The 21351-nt window shown below is 39.8% G+C and overlaps 1 protein-coding gene across 1 annotated transcript in view; it reads right to left on the minus strand.

The window, feature by feature from the left end:
• Window positions 1-21351, minus strand: part of COL1A2 (collagen type I alpha 2 chain) — a 36147-nt gene that overhangs the window by 8237 nt on the left and 6559 nt on the right. The window contains exons 6-39 of the mRNA XM_058725072.1: window positions 21183-21239; window positions 18347-18391; window positions 18206-18259; window positions 18063-18116; window positions 17697-17750; window positions 17223-17276; window positions 16675-16728; window positions 14897-14941; window positions 14550-14603; window positions 14403-14447; window positions 13988-14041; window positions 13375-13473; window positions 13208-13252; window positions 13002-13100; window positions 12508-12561; window positions 12236-12343; window positions 11839-11892; window positions 11651-11749; window positions 10694-10747; window positions 10130-10228; window positions 9686-9739; window positions 8939-8992; window positions 8733-8786; window positions 8404-8457; window positions 7380-7424; window positions 6130-6228; window positions 4616-4723; window positions 3910-3963; window positions 2891-2944; window positions 2142-2195; window positions 1991-2044; window positions 1787-1894; window positions 1337-1390; window positions 167-220 (exon numbers count right to left, since the gene is read on the minus strand). Of these exons, the coding sequence (XP_058581055.1) occupies window positions 167-220; window positions 1337-1390; window positions 1787-1894; window positions 1991-2044; window positions 2142-2195; window positions 2891-2944; window positions 3910-3963; window positions 4616-4723; window positions 6130-6228; window positions 7380-7424; window positions 8404-8457; window positions 8733-8786; window positions 8939-8992; window positions 9686-9739; window positions 10130-10228; window positions 10694-10747; window positions 11651-11749; window positions 11839-11892; window positions 12236-12343; window positions 12508-12561; window positions 13002-13100; window positions 13208-13252; window positions 13375-13473; window positions 13988-14041; window positions 14403-14447; window positions 14550-14603; window positions 14897-14941; window positions 16675-16728; window positions 17223-17276; window positions 17697-17750; window positions 18063-18116; window positions 18206-18259; window positions 18347-18391; window positions 21183-21239 (2181 nt within the window). The remainder of the gene's footprint in view (window positions 1-166; window positions 221-1336; window positions 1391-1786; window positions 1895-1990; window positions 2045-2141; window positions 2196-2890; window positions 2945-3909; window positions 3964-4615; window positions 4724-6129; window positions 6229-7379; window positions 7425-8403; window positions 8458-8732; window positions 8787-8938; window positions 8993-9685; window positions 9740-10129; window positions 10229-10693; window positions 10748-11650; window positions 11750-11838; window positions 11893-12235; window positions 12344-12507; window positions 12562-13001; window positions 13101-13207; window positions 13253-13374; window positions 13474-13987; window positions 14042-14402; window positions 14448-14549; window positions 14604-14896; window positions 14942-16674; window positions 16729-17222; window positions 17277-17696; window positions 17751-18062; window positions 18117-18205; window positions 18260-18346; window positions 18392-21182; window positions 21240-21351) is intronic.

Genomic DNA, 21351 nt, shown 5'->3' on the forward strand with positions numbered 1-21351 from the left:
AATATAATTTGTGATGATTTTGTCTTAATGGTTCAGGAAAACTGATTTCAGAACAGGAAAGTAATAGCAAAATATTAGTAGCGTGTTTCTAGAGAGTTTCTTACCAATTTCCTATTAGAGGCAAGGTTGTTTGGCTAAATGACACATTTTGAAGTGATTTACTTACAGAGGGTCCAGGAGGACCAGTCCGTCCAGCAGCACCAGGGAAACCAGTAGCACCCTAAGAACCAAGCACATTAAAATTCCACAATCAATGGCAGCTCTAGGGATGTGGGTAAGATGGAAACTTCTCCTCTGACAACTCCTCAATACACGTGACCACAGATGGACCAAGGAGTAGGTGGTGGCAACCTCATATAGGGTATTATTTAACAAGAACCCCCCAAAAAAATTAAAAGAAAAAGAAAAAAGGGGGTGCCTGGGTGGCTTAGTCGGTTAAGCGTCCAACTTCAGCTCAGGTCACGATCTCGTGGTCCGTGAGTTCGAGCCCCGTGTCAGCCTCTGGGCTGATGGCTCAGAGCCTGGAGCCTGCTTCCGATTCTGTGTCTCCCTCTCTCTCTGCCCCTCCCCCGTTCATGCTCTGTCTCTCTCTGTCTCAAAAATAAATAAAAACGGTAAAAAAAAAAAATTTAAAAAAAAACAAGAACCCCAAAGACCTTCCATCTCTACACAGCTTTCCGACCAGCGTGCCCCAATTGCAACACCCATATTTTGCATTAAGGCTCTGATGGTCCTTTTTGAAATGTGGGTATGTAACCTGATGGTTTTAAGAACAAGAAGACACCATGCTATTATTACACGTGCATACGTTAATAAATGTCTTAACCACTTGGCTGGGTGCAAAAGAAATGGACACTGGATAAGTAATTTTGTTTACACAGGAAGGTACAACAAAAGACCATGAGTATTAATTGCTGTCCAGCAAGAGCAGGAAGGAGTCAGTGCAGTTCATTCCTTGGGAGGTCTGGGTGTTTAAGGAATCTGCGTAACAGCACTGGGTGCCAAGAGAAAGGGCATGGTCAGGCAGGAGAAGGGGGGCATCGGCAAAAGGATAAAGAGAAATCTTTTTACCCATTTCACAATTCAACAACCTGGCATTAACTTTGGTTATTGCCTCAGGTGAGGGGTAGCAACATACACTACACTGAGCTCCAGTTGGGATTAAGTTAATATCCCTTGGCCTGACTATCACTTCAACACCAGAATATCTTCAGATACAGTTAACTTGAATTTCAAGAGTCTCCTTATTATAGTCCAAAATTAACCAAAAATCTCCAAAGTTTCAAGATTTTCATAGATTCTAAAGAAAGAAATGTCCTCCATTATAAATACTCACAGGAGGGCCACCATCACCACGACTGCCAGCAGGACCAGGGGGACCATTTGGACCCTAAATGGAAATTGACAAAAAAAGATGGGGTCAAATCACAAAAGAGTTCTTATACATGTTGCTTTTTTCTTCAAAGGTATCATTCCTAAAAAAAAAAAAAAAAAAAAAAAAAAGTATCATTCCTATATCTATTAGAAGCAAATCTCGAAATCAAAAATGGTAATCTGTGTCATAAGATAAATGTCCTTTTTTCAGTGTTACCACCCTCATTGGGTTACCAAAGAAGTAAGATGAGACAATATTTATGAAATTTCTATAAATTATAAAGCAGTATGCAAATGCTAACTCTTACATTCCTGGTGTAGTTACAGTAGGCACTTGATTGATATAGGTTGAATGATAAGATTTCAAGGGTAACTAAACAGGCTGTGTTGACCACCAATGAATTCAACTTACAGATGGGCCAGCAGATCCAACAGGGCCCGTGGGACCAACGGGGCCATTTTCACCCTTGGGCCCTTTGGTTCCTCTCTCTCCTTTAGCACCAGGTTGACCAGCAGCACCCTGTTAGAAAGGAATAGTTGGAGTTCAGGCATTCCAGCTCACTCTACTTGCCAGTTTGGGATGTTTTGGGGTTAACCATCATTATGTGATACTCACAGCAGGACCAGCAAATCCGTTGGGGCCAGCGGGACCAACTTCACCACGTTCACCCTAGGTGGGAGAAGGGATTGAAGAATGTCATAGCAGTATTAGATTCGTTCATGTCTAAAGGCTATGAGTGTCCAAAATGACCCAGGTTTCTACTTACAGGGCTACCACGAGGACCAGCAGGACCAGCGGGACCGGCAGGACCGGCTTCACCCTTTAATGGAACCAAAGATGAGCTTGTTAATGTGCTCAAAGAGGAGGTGGGGGGAGGGAACAGCAGTAGACAGTGGGCTCTTGTCAGGGTTTGCAGTCACATCAGAAGAGAAAACTAATGCTCATCTCAGACAGTAAAATAAAATGGATTCTTACTGTGCTTACTGTTGTATTCATTTTGGGGGTTGAAGTGGTATTGGTCATACACTTGCAAAAACACTATAAATCAGTGCCCACAATACTAGGAGGAGGACATTTTAATTTTTAGATGGACACTGAGCTGATCTATTTGCTGCAATCTGTGCAATACAATAAATAAGGTCTATTTTAAGTAGACTGTTCGATGTGAAATGGGCACACTATGTATTTTATTGATTTTTTACAATTGAAGGCTTTGAGAAGGCTCAGTGCATTAGGATATTGTTAATGGGCAACAGGGAAAGTCTTTAAAACAAATGATAGGGATTAAAGTATAGATCAGATAGCTAGCACATCTATACGAAGGGAAAGAGAACTTTAAACACACAGCATTTGTTTCCTGCTGCCCCATCACAACAGATAGGTTTTTAAATAAGTAGGCTTTATACCAAGTCATAAAAATGAATTGCTGGGGCTCCCTGGGGCTGGGGCAGGCAGGAAATTTTAGATACTGCTGTTGGCTCAGAGAGTTGCAACTCCGTGAAAATGTGTGCTTACCCGGTCACCAGTGGCTCCAGCAGGACCAGGGGCACCTACAGCACCAGGAGCACCCTAATACCAAAAGGAAATGAGTCTTATTAAATAACACCCCCAGTTTCAAAAGTGACCCTTGCCATTCCCCCTTGCTGTGCTTATACAGTGACTGAACACTTTCACCGCACACTCTGGATGGACATCAAGAAGGCTTTTGATGTATTTCATTTCTAATTATCAAAACTATTAGAAGCGGCTCTCAGGAGGAAAGTACCCCCAGTGATAAAGGTTATAGAAATGTGTCAGTCAAGGGCAAGTTACGAATTGGGGAGATCTGAACTCTCTGCTCTTGTCAAATTCCCTAGAGAGCAGCAAATGAGTAGCCTTGTTTGAGACCACTAGGACTGTGTGACTCAGAGAAAGGACTATTATCAATGTGCCAGAGTGAGTTATCAGCTCTGAGGGAGGTGAGACGAAGGACCGAGGTAGCTGATGGCCTGGAAGAACCATGTTGCCAATGCTCTGGTAGGGTTATTATACCTTTACGGGATTATCTTTGGCATCACCAGGGCAGTAACAGGTAATCGTTGGGACTGCTCTTCAGGTGATAAATTCTTAGGACATACATTTGAATAAATGGGACCTTGTTAGAGGTTTTGGCTTTTTAAAATGTAAGAGTTATCGTTTTGTTTTGTTTTGTTTTTCTAAAGCCCTATAATAATTTGAACGGTCACTTGAAATTCTATTTAACCTAGAGCTTTTGGTTTATAGTTTGTACTTCGTATAGTTAACACTAAGGAAGTTAAGAAATTCAGGTTTTGATTTTCAAAGGGATAAGTTCTGTTGAATCTTTCTTTTGGGACATGTAAAATGATATTACTATTCAGAGATCCAGGAAGGAAAGGAATAGTCTTTCACTAAACCTGGATCCTTTTGTCAGTTCTATTTTGGAAAACTGCCCACCTCAAATCGAGTGAAATGTAAAAATAAAATAAAACAAAATACCAATCTAAGTACACACAAACAAACAAAATTCTACTCACACGGGCACCATCTCTGCCTGGGTTACCAATTTCACCTCTGAGACCAGTTTCACCCTGAAAGTATAAAGCAAGAGTAGCTTTTCGTTTTCCAACCACATTTTTGAAGCAAAATTAATCTGAAGTGTTTATACCTTCCGTTGCTTACATTTTTAGTAATGTCTTGATTCCCTACTATTCTATAGAATGTTGAATGAGGAAAAAAAAATGAAGGAAAAAATAATTCAAGGCCCTCTCCAGATTATTGTTAAATATTCTTTTCTAATTTCCATACACCCTCCTGAAGCATAATCAAGCAAGGTACAAATTCATGTGGACAGAATTATAAGGCAACATCACAATGGGCTTCAGTGTCTGATCACTCTTATGGCATAACTAATGCAGCAGCACGGTTGACAGCTGTTCAATATAGCTTCTTCCCATTAATTAGGGCAGGATGAGGCATTATTGTTAGTGGCATTAAAATGAGCCTCATGTATTACTCAACACCATCTGTTTGCGTGAAATTCCATGGTAGCAAGGAATTTTGCCAGATTAGTGAGTTTAGAAATGCGTAGGTGCTAGGTGGCAGAGGGAAATGCGTATTGATAGATATCAAAATGCTACCAGACCACCTACCAAGAATTGTAAAAAACTGGGCAACCCTGTGCAGCCTTCTTTGCTAGAGTTCATCAACAACATGTCTTAGGGTCCAACACTGAGAGGGTACCTTTTCTCCCTTGCCTCCAGGTATGCCAGCAGCACCCCTCTCTCCTGGGAGTCCACTGGGACCAGATGGACCAGCAGTGCCTGGAGCACCAAGCACACCAGGTTCACCCTTGAATCAAACACATGTGAAATCAATTATTTCAGTGGCAAAAGAAGAAAATGAAGACTCGAACTCTTGAAGGATTCCAATTTAAACATTTAATAGATAGCATTCTTGCCAGTTTAGAGACACAAAGGAGGGCTGTTGAAAGGAGGGAGAATCTAACAGAGAGAGATGCTATTAATGACACCGTGGCTAAAGAGAAGAGAAGTGGGAGTGGGTGGCTGTGATTTTTCTATAACCCGCTCCTAGTCCTCTTCAGGCAGGCAGGCGTGGAGAAGAAGAGGGCAGGACAATAGGATGCAGAGAGTGAAAAATGTTTGCCCACAAACATTTTTCAAGGATAAGTCTCTTAGCCCACACAGGAAATAGGTAAAGAAACCTCATCAACGGGGGAGATGTTTACATTTTAATCTCCTTAAGAGCAGGAACTATAGCTTCCACTTTATATAAAAACCCTACAATTCCACATACTTAAAACCTATCGACTAACTTCTAAGATAAAAGTCTTTGGAAGTACTACCTCACCAAACCATATTTTCTTTCTTGTTTCCTCTCTCCCTCTTTCCTTTTTATTTTTTCCAATATCCTTCCACATACCAAAATAGCTTTTTGCAGCTAATCCTTACATTTTTTTCCCCTTAAAGGTAGAAATCAGGAGTAATATGAGTTGCTTTTCTTTATTGTGGTTCATCTGTTTTTCAGAAGTGTGTAATTCTACCTATTTTAAAATCTAAACCACAGATTCTGTTTTGAAATACAAGTTGCCAGGCTTATGTTTTGGGGATGAATATATTGGCCACTTAATTTTTACCTCTTCTGTTATTAAAATTTAGACTACCTTTTGAAATTTTACTCTCTGAAGTAGCATGGTAAGAAGGTGAAACTTTGTTCTCTAAAAATACTGTCCAAAATTATATGATGTTTCTAGATTAAAATCAAAGTATAGGGGTGCCTGGGTGGCTCAGTCGGGTAAGTATCTGACTCTTGATTTCAGCTCAGGTCATGATCTCATGGTTCGTGAGATCAAGCCCCACATCAGGCTCTGCACTGACAGCATGGAGCCTGCTTAGGATTCTCTCTCTCCAGTTTGCATGCGCACTCTCTCTCTCACAATAAAAATAAACTAAAAAAAAAAACCAAAAAAACAAAAAACCCAAACAACCCAAAGTATAAACAGTTTGGTGAAACAAGAGTAAACCCATACTAATTCATTTATGTATGTAGAACACTGGGATTTCCCTTCTTTTGGAATAATTCAGGTCTGCTAGAATCAGATTGTCATTTACTGTGATGGAAATCAACACAGAATTGGAAATAAAAACTCTGAAAAACAATTCATTTACTATTGTGAATGATCTAGCTACTCTAGAATATAGTGGGCCCAAGCAGCAATATGGGATGCAAAATTTTACCTTGTTTCCATCAGGCCCAGGGGGTCCAGAAGGACCTCGGCTTCCAATAGGACCAGAAGGACCAGCAGCACCACTTTCACCAGGGGGCCCACGCTCCCCCTGTTAAAAGAAAAAGAAAAGAAAAAAGAAAAGAAAAGAAAAGACAGATATAAGTGTTGCACTCTTCAGCACTTTCAGAGATACCATTTTTCACATCAGAGTTCATAGATTTTTAGCTTTTGAATCCTGGTCCATTAACAAATTATAGTTATTTTTCCCTAATTTCTCTGGTAGTAAAATGAACGAATGGGATGAGATAATCTCTAAAGTCTCATTCAGCTTTAGTGTTTTGTGGCTGTAACCGCGGAATGTTTTTCTTCTAGAGTACAGCATTCAACCTTTGGAAGTCATTCTTTTTTTTTTTTTTTTTTTTGTAATAGGTCCACAGATAAAAACAGACATCAGTTATGCATGGTATTCATTGGGAAAGACTGTGCCATTTTAAATGAAGAGCAATGCTAGGTGTAAATAAGATGAGATATTGTCATGTCTATGCTCCCTTTTTATAATCTTATGCAATAGTGATGTAACTATTATAATATTAACAGGATGTATATGTATATATGTGTGTGTGTGTGCATGTGTCTACCTACCTTTCTAAATATCTCTCAATTGTATGTAAGTATCACCATGACATGGTGGTATTCCATGGCCCAGAATATTTAACATGTACACAGTCCACATTGCACCTGTTTCAAAGACCTTTTTTATAACTATGGTTTTATGATACTAAATTTGGTAACTGACCATATAATAGGATACTTGTGGGGCAAAGTGATCATTCCAGTTTTTCCAGTGACTACAGACAAACCAAATCTATTTATTTTTTTTATAAGAGCAGATTCATGATTTTGGCATTAGAGTTTGAGCATCAACATGCATTGCAAAAACTGACTTCAAATCTTAGTAAGACATTACTTTTTCTTGTTTGTTATAAATATATCATACTTGTATATATAAGTTACTGAATATAATACATATATTAGCTCATTTATGTTTTTTATAACTGTGGTTTTTGGCTAAGAAATACGAATAATTAAATTTAAATTTTTGATTTAATTTACAGATCAAACATTCTCTACAGATTATGTGTAACTACAGAAGAGTCTCAGAACCTATTGCAAGGTCATCAATAGCTTTCAAAAGAAAGCACTACTTGTTTTACAAACACATCACCAGAAGTTTATGAAAGTTAATTAAATAACACTTACTCTTGGGCCAGCAGGACCAGGGAGACCAAATTCACCAGGGAGACCCTAGGCAAAACATGATAATAAATAAATCATGAAATGTACGTATGTTCTTGAAATCCACTTATGATTATATTTAGGTAATTTCAACATAGCGGCATAAAGCCACGAAGGCTCTACCTCCCTGAGTGTACAAGTACAGGGCTATTAGGAATAAGAGAAATTTGTTGTATACGGACAGGTACAAAAAGTGAGAATTCCACTGATATCAAAGATACTTCTATGCTAGAAGCTGGTACCGACAAATTTAAGCTTTCCATTACTTAGTTTATTGCTTTTTAAAAAAATGACAAAACAGACTATCTCATTTGATATGATAAATAATGATGAACAGTATCAGACATTGCTTATTTTTAGTTATATAACAGACTGCTTTCTTAATAGAAATGATCATATTCTGCACATTACCTAGTTAATTGTATACCCAAGTGTATCTCCTTTATTACTGACCAGCTGTCTCCTTAATGTGCCCCACTGTTGACAAAGGAGACCAGGCCACAGAATGTAACTGAATTGAGGCACATTCATCACAATTACCAGAGAAAATGACTCAGAATTCATGCCCTGATTGTGGCTAGCAGTGTCATGTCTGAATGCCAAGAAAAATATTAAACGCAATTTTTCAGGGTCTAGTTTGATGGAAAATCAGCGCATTTACTTTTTTGCTATGGGAAAGGAAATAATTTGCATGTTAACGTTACCATGAACAATACAAAAAGTAAGGCTATTAAATGGAATGTTCATTGGTACATTTTACTTCCATAATGCAGTGTTTCATTCAGTCTTTAAAACGAAGGATTCATTATTCCAACAAAAATGAGTAAGTTGGTTTATTCTCTCCAAAGTACCCAGGTAGGCAGAACACTATCATTAACATGTGAAATAAGAAGGTTCTTTTTGCCTATTGTAATTGCACTGCAGGAGGGCATTACAAGGGGGAAAAGTCCCAACTTCAGGTAAGTCTACTAGCACTTGTTTCACTCACCCTTTCTCCTGGTTTGCCAACTTCACCAGCTGTACCTGCAGGGCCAGGGAGACCCTAGGAAACAACAAACAAACAAGCCACAAATCTCAATCTTAGGGCTACATTCACAGGATGCTAATAATTGGGTTTTTCTGGATACTGATAGCGACATGATCACCAACTATTGCGTGTTATTACAGCATTACACAAAAGTTTGCCTTGAAAAAGTAAATTTTCATTTAACTTTACAGTTCTGAAATCAGGTTCTGTGTGGTGGGGGGAGTGCTATGGTGATTTGTAGCTGGATAGTCTGACCAGAGGCAGTATTCTGTATGTTTTAATTGACTTACCTGGAAGCCTGGAGGACCAGCGGGACCCTGTTCACCTTTTCCACCTTGGACACCCTGAAAGTGATAGGCAAGATAGCATGAATAGAGGTGTATGCCACCACTGCTGTCTACCTATAGAACTCTTGGACTGGAAAAATGAGATGGTCATTTTGCAGGACTGGATTTGTTGCAGGGCAGCAAAGAACAAGAATGGAAGAAATACTCACTTGTGGTCCAGGGGGTCCCTGAGCACCATTGTTTCCGTCAGGACCTGGAGCACCCTAGAAAGTTTCACAGAGAGGCTCAGAATTACCAGTGAGACAGTTTAAGAAGCCTCAAAGCCTCACGCATTACTTCCTCAAAGCTTATCATCTTAGAATGACTCATTGTGGGTCCCCTGCCCAAGTACTAACTTTTGAAATGGCTTGTGGGAAGTCCACGGATGGAGGGCAATTTATGAAGGCCAGAGAATGCTACTAGCATATGCATAGCTCTTTAACCATAAAATAAATAAAAATCAAATGCATCCATAAATATTTTTGACCTAGTATACATTCTGATTCGTTACAGCTCACTGCTTTGTAAGTGCAGTTAAAAAAGGGGCGCCTGGGTGGCGCAGTCGGTTAAGCGTCCGACTTCAACCAGGTCACGATCTCGCGGTCCGTGAGTTCGAGCCCCGCGTCAGGCTCTGGGTTGATGGCTCGGAGCCTGGAGCCTGTTTCCGATTCTGTGTCTCCCTCTCTCTCTGCCCCTTCCCCGTTCATGCTCTGTCTCTCTCTGTCCCAAAAATAAATAAAAAACGTTGAAAAAAAAAAAATTAAAAAAAAAAAAAAAGACATTTTTTGATGGTAAAAGGATCCTTGGGGATGCCATTTTGAAAAGAAAATGCCAGAATTATATCAGGTGGCCTCAAAGGCTGTGTGTTTCCTAAGCGGGTACTATGTGGGCAGCTACAGGCAGAAGTTGGCACCTACCCGAGCACCGGCAAGACCAGCATGACCTTTATCGCCATTTTTGCCTGGATCACCCTATAACAAACATTAAAAAAGTACACATTTAATGTCAAATTAACCATGAAAATTTTGAAATGTTAATTTCTTGCTTGATTGTTTTCTAAGGTTCCTAGTCTTTGAATTCTGTTAGCTGGGGTGTGATCCATCTTCTTGCAAGTCCAAGTACAATAAGGTCCACCTATGTTTGCAGAGGCATAGACTCAGGAGATAGGTTTCCATCAGGGGTGCAGTGACATATTGGAGATCAATTATTAATGTGGTAAGTGGCTTGTTGTTTTCTTGTGTTGAAAGGGACCTCCCCCTGGCCCCCTTGAGGTAGAGCGGACTGAGGGCAGGAGAGAAAAGACAGTTTTGGTGAAATGTGGCAAAGAAGTGCCGAGGGAGAAGAGAGTGTGGCGTTCTTACAGTGGGGCCTTTGGGGCCAGGGAATCCGATGTTGCCAGGCTCTCCTCTTGCTCCAGCTGGGCCAATTGGTCCAGGCCGGCCATCAATGCCAGGGAGGCCCTGAAAGCAGAGTTTATTTAAAGTTCATTCGGCATCAACAGGGCCTCACAACCTCAAACTTGTGATGCTGCCATGGGATGAAACAGAATCATTTTCTGAATGCAAACAGCTTCCTGGTATAAAGTGTCAATAAATTATGAATCTATTTTCCTTTTCTAAATAGGATGTCAGTACACACACGGCCAAGTCAATCTCATATGTACACAATTCCTGCTTTCCCCTCCCTTCCCGTACCCCTGTCACCCTCTTCAATTTTCCCTGCCATGTTTTTCTCTTTCCTTCTCTCCTTTCAGTCCTGCGTTCATTTGGACTCCATAATTACAATCTATTACTTTGCATTCCCAGATGATGTATGTGGCTGATATTTATTTTCTGTGTGTTCATGTATAAAGAAGCCACAGAATAGACTTGATAAGGGTGCAATAAGTGTCCTTGAAAATATAATGGAAAATGAGCAGTTCTTACCATGGGACCTTCTTTGCCAGCTGGGCCAACATTTCCAGGGGCACCAGGAAAACCCTATAAAATAAATGAGGATGCTTTCATGTTGGCACTTTAACGCACATACTCAAGGCTCCAATTCATTAAAATCTCACAAAAGCATTTTCCCCCTGACTTCTTGTTTGTTGCCTAGGGTAAATCACTGGGAGGTATGGAAAGAGCTCTGAAATCTTTCTTCTTTCTATCTTTTATGCCTTTCCTTTTATTGGATTTTAGTGCAAGTGATTCATTTACAGATATCTCAAGAAAGTGTTAAGCACCATACTATAGGGGCAAAATGTATCATGTTATTTACCTCATAACAGAAAAACAAATACTTTTAGTCAGCAATTTTCAAAGTGGATTTTTTATTGCTATATTTGGTGTGTTTATTACTTGTTTATGGGACAATTACAGATGATATTCATCCATAAGAGATAATGGAGGCAAAAAAATCACTCTATTGCTATGGATTAGAGTGTCTACGAATCTAAAGGTCATTTCTCTGTGGCTAGTGTGATGCTGAATACATTACAGCATTTTGTGATTGCTGGAAAAATGATTTCACTTATGAATCTAATACACTGATAATGTATGGTCCTAATACGTTTCATGAACACCTTATATAAAACTCACAAATTGAGATACAAGATTCATGCTGATGGGAGAACCAACCTAATTTGGATATATTAAAATCAATCTATTTTTCCAAAACCTCCTGGCCATTGTATCAAGCAGTAAATAAGAAATTTACGAACTAACCAAATTCGTAAAAGTATCTCTGAGTGTTGATAAAGTTACATTAAAAAGGCAACCATCAGCAAATCTACTAGCAGATTTACGTTTGATGATTTTTTTATTGTCGTCTTCTGATATTAATCATCCCTTTAAAAAAGGAAACGGTGCCAGGTGTGACTCACTCAGAATCTTTCTGAAACTTACTCGGGGTCCCATGAGGCCGGGCTCTCCAGGGCGACCAGCATCTCCATTGGGGCCTCGGACACCAGCAGGGCCAGTAGCACCGCGGGGGCCAGGAGGGCCCTGTTCAACAGAAGGGGGAGAGGAGGGTGCTTAGGCAGGGGACACACCCACCGAATTCTCTCCCTGGGAGTGAGGAATGGACAGCTTACCATAACACCGGCTCTGCCATCAGCTCCAGGGAGACCACGAGAACCAGGACTTCCCTGTGAGAGAGTACATGAAATAGCAAGAGTCAGGGAAAATCCTAGAATCCAACAGGGCAGTGTTCACAGAAATATGGCATGCATGCGAGAAACCGTGATGCCCTTAAGGGAGAGAGACCAACACAGGCCAAGCCAAAAAATTTCACCCGAACCCCAGAGGGATGTGTGCAGGAGACATTCTACAACAGTAGGTCAATCCTATTCCCAGACCAGACTGAGTCACTGATCTAGAAAAGCAGATGGAGAGCAGATGCTCCCTCAGTCATTCTGACCAATTTCCAATGAAAGGGTGTTCTATCCCTCTGGTTGGTGTGCCTGGGTGTCAAGAGCATCTGGAACCTACTCTCAGCCCAGGAGGCCCAGAGGGGCCAGCGGATCCAGCTTCACCATTGGGGCCTCTCTTTCCTTCTTCACCACTGGGACCAGGAGGACCTTGAGGACCAGCAGAGCCCTGTTTCATGGAAAAAGCAAAAGAGAAGGGAGTAGAAAAAAAAATCATTTTTATGTCAAATCCACCCAGAGAAAAAATAACAACTTTTTTAAAAAAGCAGAAGTATTACTTTTAGGATTGAAAAAGTAACAAACCCATCAAATTGTAATTATAGAACTACTTACGGGCTCACCCTTGTTGCCACTCTCTCCTTTGGAACCAGCTGGACCAGGTTCCCCCTAGGGTTCATTACAAAACAGTGGTCAAATGACAAACATTTGTCACAACTCTTTTACAGACAAGCATCTTGGAATATTCACGGATCAAGGTAAAGAGAAGTTCAGGTTCTGTAAGAAATGTGTCCAATTCATATTGGAACAGCTTATAGCGGAATGGCTTAGTTGAAAGGACAAGGCTGATAATAGAAATGTACCTCACTGACCTTTGGGTAATGTTCTAGGATAGTGGGAGGGTGTGTGTGCGTGTGACAGAGAGAGAGAGAGACAGACGGACATACAGAACATACACGTACATGCACTCATAGAAAAAATGCAAACTAAAAATGCTAAGAAAAGGAAACATAAAAACGATAAATCCACAAGAGGAAGTCTAGATGGTGACAAGATGATGGCAGAGCTAGTATTTCAGGACGATGGAAGCTGTGGCCACGATCACTTACAACGAGTCCTCTGGCACCAGTAGCGCCAGCCGCACCAACAGGGCCGGGAATACCACGGGGTCCAGGGAGGCCAGGTGCCCCAGCAACACCGGGCAAGCCCTGTGAAGAGAATGCGGGGTGACTCATCATAAGACGATTGGCAGATGAGGTGGTGCTCTTTAAAGTGCCTTTAAAAGCAGAGCAGCACGTAATAGCCATGTACTCACAGCAGCACCCTTCGCACCAGTCAGGCCGTTGGCTCCAGGGTTACCCTACGAAGAAAAAGAAGGGAGAAGGATATCAGTTCATGGGAGTACTTCCATTCTTCTCTGAGCCCACCTTCACTCTTTTGGCTTTCTTCCACTCCCTGAGGTTAACGACAATGACTACTTACAGGAGGTCCAACAGGGCCAGAAACACCTGGAAGACCCATTTCACCACGGGGACCCGCGGGACCAGCAGGACCAGGATTACCGACCGGTCCAAGTTCACCCTAAAAGAAGGGATGACACTGAGGCATTAGTCTGCGAATAATGAAACAGCGTATCTCCATTTTTAGGACACCAAGTTTCATGAACTTTCTTCAGAACTGCGATCATTTCCCTTACCTGGTTTGGTACCACAGATTTGGATTTGGGTTCCTGTTCTCCTGGTCTAGTTCTCCCATCTTGGCTACCATCTTCACCTACCTCTGTCTCTCCACCTCTGAACCAGTGGAGACTGGTTCTCAGCTAGTCAGTCCTGACTAGTTTGGGAGTCTATTTCAGAGGGGTCCCATAAAAGAAACCTCCATGTTGGCTTTTATATCTATGTCCTTGGGCTCAAGTATAGAGACATGATCTATTTCATGCTTGGAGTGAGAAAAGTAGCCATTCTATATCCATTTGGAAAGGGCGACTCATTAAGTTACCTGTTCTGTAATTATCTATCTGCAAACACAGTCTGTGTCTTTCACATCATAATAAGAAGTTTATCAAGGTAATGACAATGGTCACCAGTGTTTTTACCTTGGGGCCAGGAGCACCTGGGAAGCCTGGAGGGCCAGCAGACCCAATGGGACCCTGAAATCAAAGTAGAATACGGTAAGAAACTTCCTCCCAGTAAATTAACAATACAATGAGGCTAGAAGATTGCAGCGGCTCAGAGTGGCTGGTTCCTACCGGCAAAGAGAAAAGTGACAGCTAGTCTGTTGTCATTAATATCAAAGGGAAGACATTCAAGGTATCCAAGGTGAGGTAGATTTTACTTTGTGCATCAATGAAAAGCCCTAGGGATACTAGTACTTATAAAGAGAACTTCCAAAAGACCTCATAGAACATTTGGTAAGGGGTCTAAAATGGTGTCATTTTACAAATTAATAAAGAAGATAGTTCCCATCCCACACTCTCAACCCCTTCCAAATTCTTCAGTGTCAAAACTTACAGCAGGACCCACAGGACCCACACTTCCATCACTTCCACGGGCACCCTATGAAGAAAATAAGGAGAAAAAGTCAAGAGGAAAAGTTAAACAGCAGTTGTTAGAAGACTATTTAAAAGGATAAAAGGGGACAAAATTGGAAATACTCACAGCTGGGCCAGGGGCACCGACACGTCCTCTCTCACCAGGAAGCCCACGAGCTCCCTAGAAACAGAAATATTTTCAATGAAATCCAGAATGCTAATTTAAAAAATGTCCCAGGCATAATTTGCTGGGTCCAATTTCCAACATGCGTAAGAATCCACTAGAAATAACTAGGTCTTGTTCTAATTCCAACTAAAAGGTAATGGATTTCAATTAAGTATGCAGAAAGTTATTAGAAAAATATCAAAGAATACAATGCCGAGGGAAATGGTAATTAGCAAAAACATTAAAGAAGTTCCAGCTTGCAAAGAGTGTACACATTTAGATTTACAATCAAGTAATCAATAACTTACTGTTTGACCTGGAGTTCCATTTTCACCAGGGGCGCCAGGTTCACCCTACATGGAAAAGAAGGATTGGGATTTTGTTCATTACAGGTATTGATTATTTTTTTTTCTGATCAGGTAATTTTTACCCTCTTATTTTAATTTGAACCATTTACATATTTTGAAACATGTAGACTGCTTCTCAATTATGCCAATCACATAAATTTTTTTAAGTTTCTAAAATTTATGTTTTTATTTAGATAATACCAAATATCACAGTACTAGGGGCATGTGGTTACTTGAAGGTTATTTACCCTAGCTCTAATATTTCTCCTTAGACTTTGGATATCATTTCGACTAGGCCTATTTACCAGGAATAATATCATAAAAAGAGATGGCAGAGGATAAACTGCTTTCAATACAATCATATTTACCCTCTTTAAAGTTATTTTTTTAATTTACTTTTATTTATTTACTTTGGTGGGGGAGGGGAGGGCAGATAGAGGGAGAGAGAGAATCCCAAGCAGGTTCCACAGTGTCAGTGTAGAGCCCGACATGGGGCTCGAACCCATAAACTACAAGATCATGACCTAAGCTGAAATCAAGAGTCGGACGCTTAACTGACTGAACCACCCAGGCATCCCTAAAGTTATTTTAAACACTGAATATTTTCCTTTTTGTAAAATATGCATGGAAATTTAAAGCTTCATAATATTTTTCAGAGCTATCTTATTTATTTCCAACCTATATTCTTGAGTAAAAAGCATGGTGGGAGGGGGAGCAGTAATTTAATAAAATGGTACATGTAAAGAAACTTTCTTTCTAAATAATCTGATGAAGATATAGAAGACACAGGTTTGAGAGACCCTTTAAGGACCCTTCATTTCTAGGATTCTAGGTGAAGTGTATTCTTTGGGAATAAGCACAAATGAGAGGTAAGGATTTTAGCCTAAGGCCTTCTAACTACTGGATGTGTGACTCTGGGTGAGCCACTCATTCTCTCTAAGCCTCAGTTTCCCTCATCTGCAAAGTGAGGGGGTCTCCAAAGCTCGCTGTGGCTCTAACATTTGATGATGCTGAGACTAGTAGTCTGAGCTATTACATTAGGCCCTAGGGAGAATGAGTTTGACCTTATCCATTTGTGTGGCAGCTGGAAAGTTAGAGCAGACTCTCCATATTCACGTTCATTTCTGGTCCCGCTAGTATTCGTCACTCATTAATTTGTAATTACGTTGGTATTCACTTTAATATCACATTATCTCCTTAATAGGAGAGAGAACATTTTATAGTTGAAAGCGCTGTCAGAGAAGAGCCTAGCCAAGAGATAACACACTTCTGAGACTTTAATTACCTAATTAAAAATTTTTTGAGTGTGCACAGATAAATCACAGGAAAGAGGTTGAAAAGTGGATTGTGACATGAATGTACCTATCTAATTTGTGCATGGCAAAGGAGAATTTACAGTTTAAAATAACACGGCGTTCTAATATCTGATTTTATGTTTATTTACTTTTATTTTGGCTGCAGAGGTCGGGTGAAATTACAGGAGGAGAGGAAATGGAGGAAGAAACTATTGACATTTTTATCTCAACTGTTTAATAGATATTAAATTAAATAAATATTATTAATAATTGGCCTTTTGTCACAGAATCCTGTATCCTCACCATTAAGGGCTCTGAAGTACTGAGGGGGAAATGAGAAACTCTTTGGAATATGAGTAGTCTTCAGTAAAAATATACTTTCTGATGGTGATGGGGAATTACAGTCAATTGTTTTAAAAACAATGCTTCTGATTTGGTACTTACCTTCACACCTGGAGCACCAGGCTGTCCCTTCAATCCATCCAGACCATTGTGTCCCTGAAATGCAAATTCTTATGATTAAAATTCCGTTTCGTTATAGTGCTTGGTCAAATCCAAACCTCCTGGGTGAATCTGGTGACCGCTTCAGTACAATGTGTCCAGGGCCCAGCAAACTTGCTCTGTTTCCCCAGGTAAGTCGCTAAACCTCCCTGTGCTTGAAAGGGAAGGATATAGAACTAGATGATCTCTCACATTCTTTCCATCTTTAATCATTTTACGATCTTCAGATGGTTATAAACACCTCTTAAGTCATATGCCTTTTACACAATTTTCTCTGTAGGGATCCTCATTTCTTGGAAGCTGTGGACAGACTGAAAAAACTATACCCCACTGTACTTCCCAGCCATCCGACCTCTTCTCTCACTCTCTTCACTCTGGTGAATTCCAGGAATTTGGAAGCAAGTATGTGTCACCCAGGAGTTTAAATATAGTTGAGGTTTTTCCTAAAAATAATCAACATTTTCTTTCCTCCGGGTAAAGAATGTGCTCACCCTAATGCCCTTGAAGCCAGGAAGTCCAGGAGTCCCAGGGAAACCACGAGCACCCTTAAAAAGAAACACAGAAGAAGGTAAATGTTTTCGTTCTCAATTAAAAAACAATGATTTCTTCCCTCCAAAGTACTTCTTCTCATGGAAGTTCAAGCTTGGAATCAATGGCTGGGATATTTTTAAACTACAGATCAGCAAATTAACTTGCTCTAATTTGAGTAACTAATACTATGGTATTTGTACAAAACATGATTTAGTTTATAGTATGCTTGCTATCATTAAGACGACATTATTTGCATTAATAAAAACTGTATGCATCCTTAACTAGGCTCCTTGATTCGTCAGATGCCTTCAGTGAGTGGTGCATGCGTTCAAACACCTATGTGGCCATTTAGACTGATTCCAGTTTTACCAACTGTCTTATATGTGAGATGCTTCTGATGTCTGGACTGTATACACTGGGCTAATAAATCTTACCTGTGGTCCAACAACTCCTCTCTCACCAGGTCGTCCAGGTTTTCCAGGGTGACCCTAAAACATGGAAACATCATAGGGTAAGCTGCTTTTCTTGCTAAGCCATCAGATGGAAGTTGGAACATCTTGGTTTTTAAAATAGGGGGAAAAGGCATCATATAAAAATGTGGGTCCAAATATATATTTAATTAACAACTAATTCCCTTAAATACAAACAAATTAAGATTTCATTAAAGTAATGTTTTCCAGATGGGGAGAGTTGTATCAGGCATATTCAGCTTTTGGCAAAATACTTCATTTGAATCCAGAAATTCTTGTTGAGGCAGTATTTAAATGGCATTTTGCAAGTGCTTATGAGTAAATACTTACATCCTCACCAGCCTTGCCAGGAGGCCCAGGTGGACCACGAGCACCCGCAGGACCCTAAGAAGAGACCAATCGTTTCGTCAAGGTTACATCAATGAACTTCTTGAAAAAAAAATCTTTACCACAAAGGGGGAAAATGTACTCACAGTTTGACCAGGCTCACCAGGCTCACCAGCAGGTCCTTGGAAACCTTGAGGACCCTAAAAGAAAACAGAGATGTCATGCACCGCACCTTTGTTTAATTCTGTCTTTTTGCCCAAGAGAGATTACTAGCTTCCAGTACTTACAGGAGCTCCAGATGCACCAGGAGGCCCTCTAGGTCCCATCAAACCCTGTAAAGAGGAAAAACATAGTTAGCACTGATAAGTTCTCATGGCTTGGGTTTGGGTTAGATAGGATAGTACAGTATTGCCATAGACATTTTGCGATGGACAGATGAAGAGAACTATCCTGGTTTTATTTCATAGTTTTTGTTTCTCCCAAAGAAGCTCTTAAGGACCCACATTTCCTCCACGATTTCTCTGCCTTTGCTCTCGCTTCTTCTCCTAACCCAGATCAGCAGAACCCAGTTGGATGGGTGACCACCGGTTCCTGACAGTCGCACACAATTGGGCATACTGAGGTGGTTCTAATGCCATGAAGCGGATCCGTCTCTGCACAGTATAGAATACACGACCGCCTTCTATGCGGCTGGCGAAGCCTTTCCATTTGGATTCCCTTGATCATATGTCATTTCTGCATGTCATATCTAGCTAGGAAATTGATATGCTTATTGGTACAAGAGGCATAAATTGAAAAGGATTAGAAGTCCTTCTTGATGATTAGAGGGAGGTTCCTTATACAGCCTTGTAGCTCCTTTAAGGGCTGTTGGTGACCAATGAAAACGTCAAACAAAAGGGGATGTAGTGAGGGGTGAAGGAAAAAGAAAATATTACTGAAACATCCTCCTGGAAGGATCTAATATTATATCTGAAACTGTGGCCCACAATAATGGCAGATTGTTGTTTTTGTTCTTCATTCTGTAGCACACAAGTAGAGTCAAGCAGCATTACTAGTTTGGGAGCTAGCTCCACATTCTTGACTCCCCGGGGCAGTAATGAACGCCTGGGCAAGCTCTCCTGTAGGGGCCAGCTCCTTCACACTGAAAATATTGCATAGACAAGTCTAGGGCAATTTATTCGTGACACATCAACGATGGGGGCTCTACAGGAAAGTCTGCCCCACTGCACGAATGCCTAGGGTGAAATAATACGGATTTTATTAAAAAGCACATCATCTTAATTATAAGAATTGTTTGCTTTTAGAAATTGCTTCTACATTAAAAGAAACTGTCACTTTTCAATCAAAATGATTGTTTAGGTATACGTTAAAAATAATTTTTTTTGACGCCATGAATTTTTAATTATATTTATTCATTTTTCTGCGTATTTGCAACAATTTCATTTACATAAAAGGCAGTTTATTTTGCAGGGGCTGTGAGACGGACCATGATTACTCATTAATTCAGAGAAGAACCCTGTGGGGTTTTATAGTTATTGATTTTCCAACATGGAAAATTATTTTAATACTTTATTGCTGCCTATCTTCTTATTTGTGAGCCACATATCTGTTGATTACATATGTCTGTGACTGTGTGGATGTGAAAGCTTAAATTATAATTCACTGATATTTAAAAGTAAAACACACTGTTTTATGCCCCCCAGGGAAGGTTCCAAAGTCAGGGGAATCTGAAATCCATATTAATTTTCTGGGCTTATGCAGGCTTTTTTTTTTTTTTTATTAGTGTTTTACTTTTTTCCCCTTTAGATTCTTCTTGAGACATAGGTACTGCTTTAAAACTGACTAACGTCCAGCATTAGCTAAAATGGCTAATTTCAAATATCCAATATAAACAAAGCCAAAGAAAATCTCTACTTCTTCATTTCACATATGGATGTTTTAAATTACCAGGACAAAGCAGGAAATTGGAAATCATCAATTAAAGGCACATTACTTCTCAAGTGAGAGTTTTAATTTACAGAAAATATTATCTTGCCCTTATAGTGTATTAGCTTATTACGGACCATTAGGTCCAGCCAAACATCTTCTTTTGAAGATAGAGCACCGAATGCATCGTCCAGGTAAAATTTATATTTTAAAGACCATGTTAACTTTAAACTGCAGTGTTTAATCAACTTAATATTTTTAGTTCCAGCAATTTTTTCCTTTATTTTATACATACTAGTATATATTTTGCATGCTCATATCATCCTTTTGCTAACACATCTCACTAATGCTTGTTGGAAGGTTCACTTGTTAAAGATAGACCATCATCATCATAATCATATAGATGCTTTTCTAGATGTTACTCAAATTATGCATATGTTGCTAACTATGTGTGCTGAGTGATATGAATGCTAAATTGCACTCAAATTCTCTTCTATATTGGTTTATAGTTAATAGACTAAAAAGGGAATTTTTATTGAAAGGTATAAAAAGAAACATTTCCTGTATTGTTAACTCCTTGAGGGAGGGAGAGATTCTGTCATATTCATTGTTGCATCCCTAGTGCATAATACAGTTTGGGGCTCATTGAAGGCACCTGATAAATATTGTTGAATAAATTGATGTTTTATTCAAGTACTAGATACATGAGACATGATGTCATTGATTATCAGACATTCTAATTCTGCCATTAACCACTTCCATGGCCTTAAAGGGAAAGGGCTTAAACTCTCTTGCTATAGAACAAACAGCATGGACTAGAACTTGTTGCTCCTTTCCGGCAAGTTTATAGAACTTAATAGGTCCGTGCCTCTACGGGTTGCTTAAAATTCTGAGCAAGGTCAAAGGATGTAAAAAAATTAATCAGAATGATCATTCTTTTGAATTAAATTGATTTATCTAAGTTATGGTTACTATGTCCAGAGATTATTTACACATTGGAAACATGTTTGTAGAGAAAAGTGAACCCTGAATCTAGGCTCAGATCATTATACATTTGAATACAAAAGGAATTGCTGCTTTTATCTGATCTAAGTATTAAGTGTTAACCTCGGGAGCTAAGGAAATGGCAATGTGAAATTTTTAACATGAAAAACAAATTCTTTTTGTTTTGGTTAAGATAAAAAGAGATAAGCATACCATTGGTCCAGGGCCAAGGCCAACTCCTTTTCCAGGGTCATACTGAGCCGCAAAGTTCTAGAGAGGAAAAAAATATATATATACATTATAAATACCAGCCCTATAGTTCACTTTCTCATTCTACTTGTAAAGATTTTTACATTATTGTTTAAAAGGGAGCAATATTTTT

The sequence above is a fragment of the Neofelis nebulosa genome, chromosome 4 (assembly GCF_028018385.1).
Source record: "Neofelis nebulosa isolate mNeoNeb1 chromosome 4, mNeoNeb1.pri, whole genome shotgun sequence".
In the NCBI taxonomy this organism is placed as follows: domain Eukaryota; kingdom Metazoa; phylum Chordata; class Mammalia; order Carnivora; family Felidae; genus Neofelis; species Neofelis nebulosa.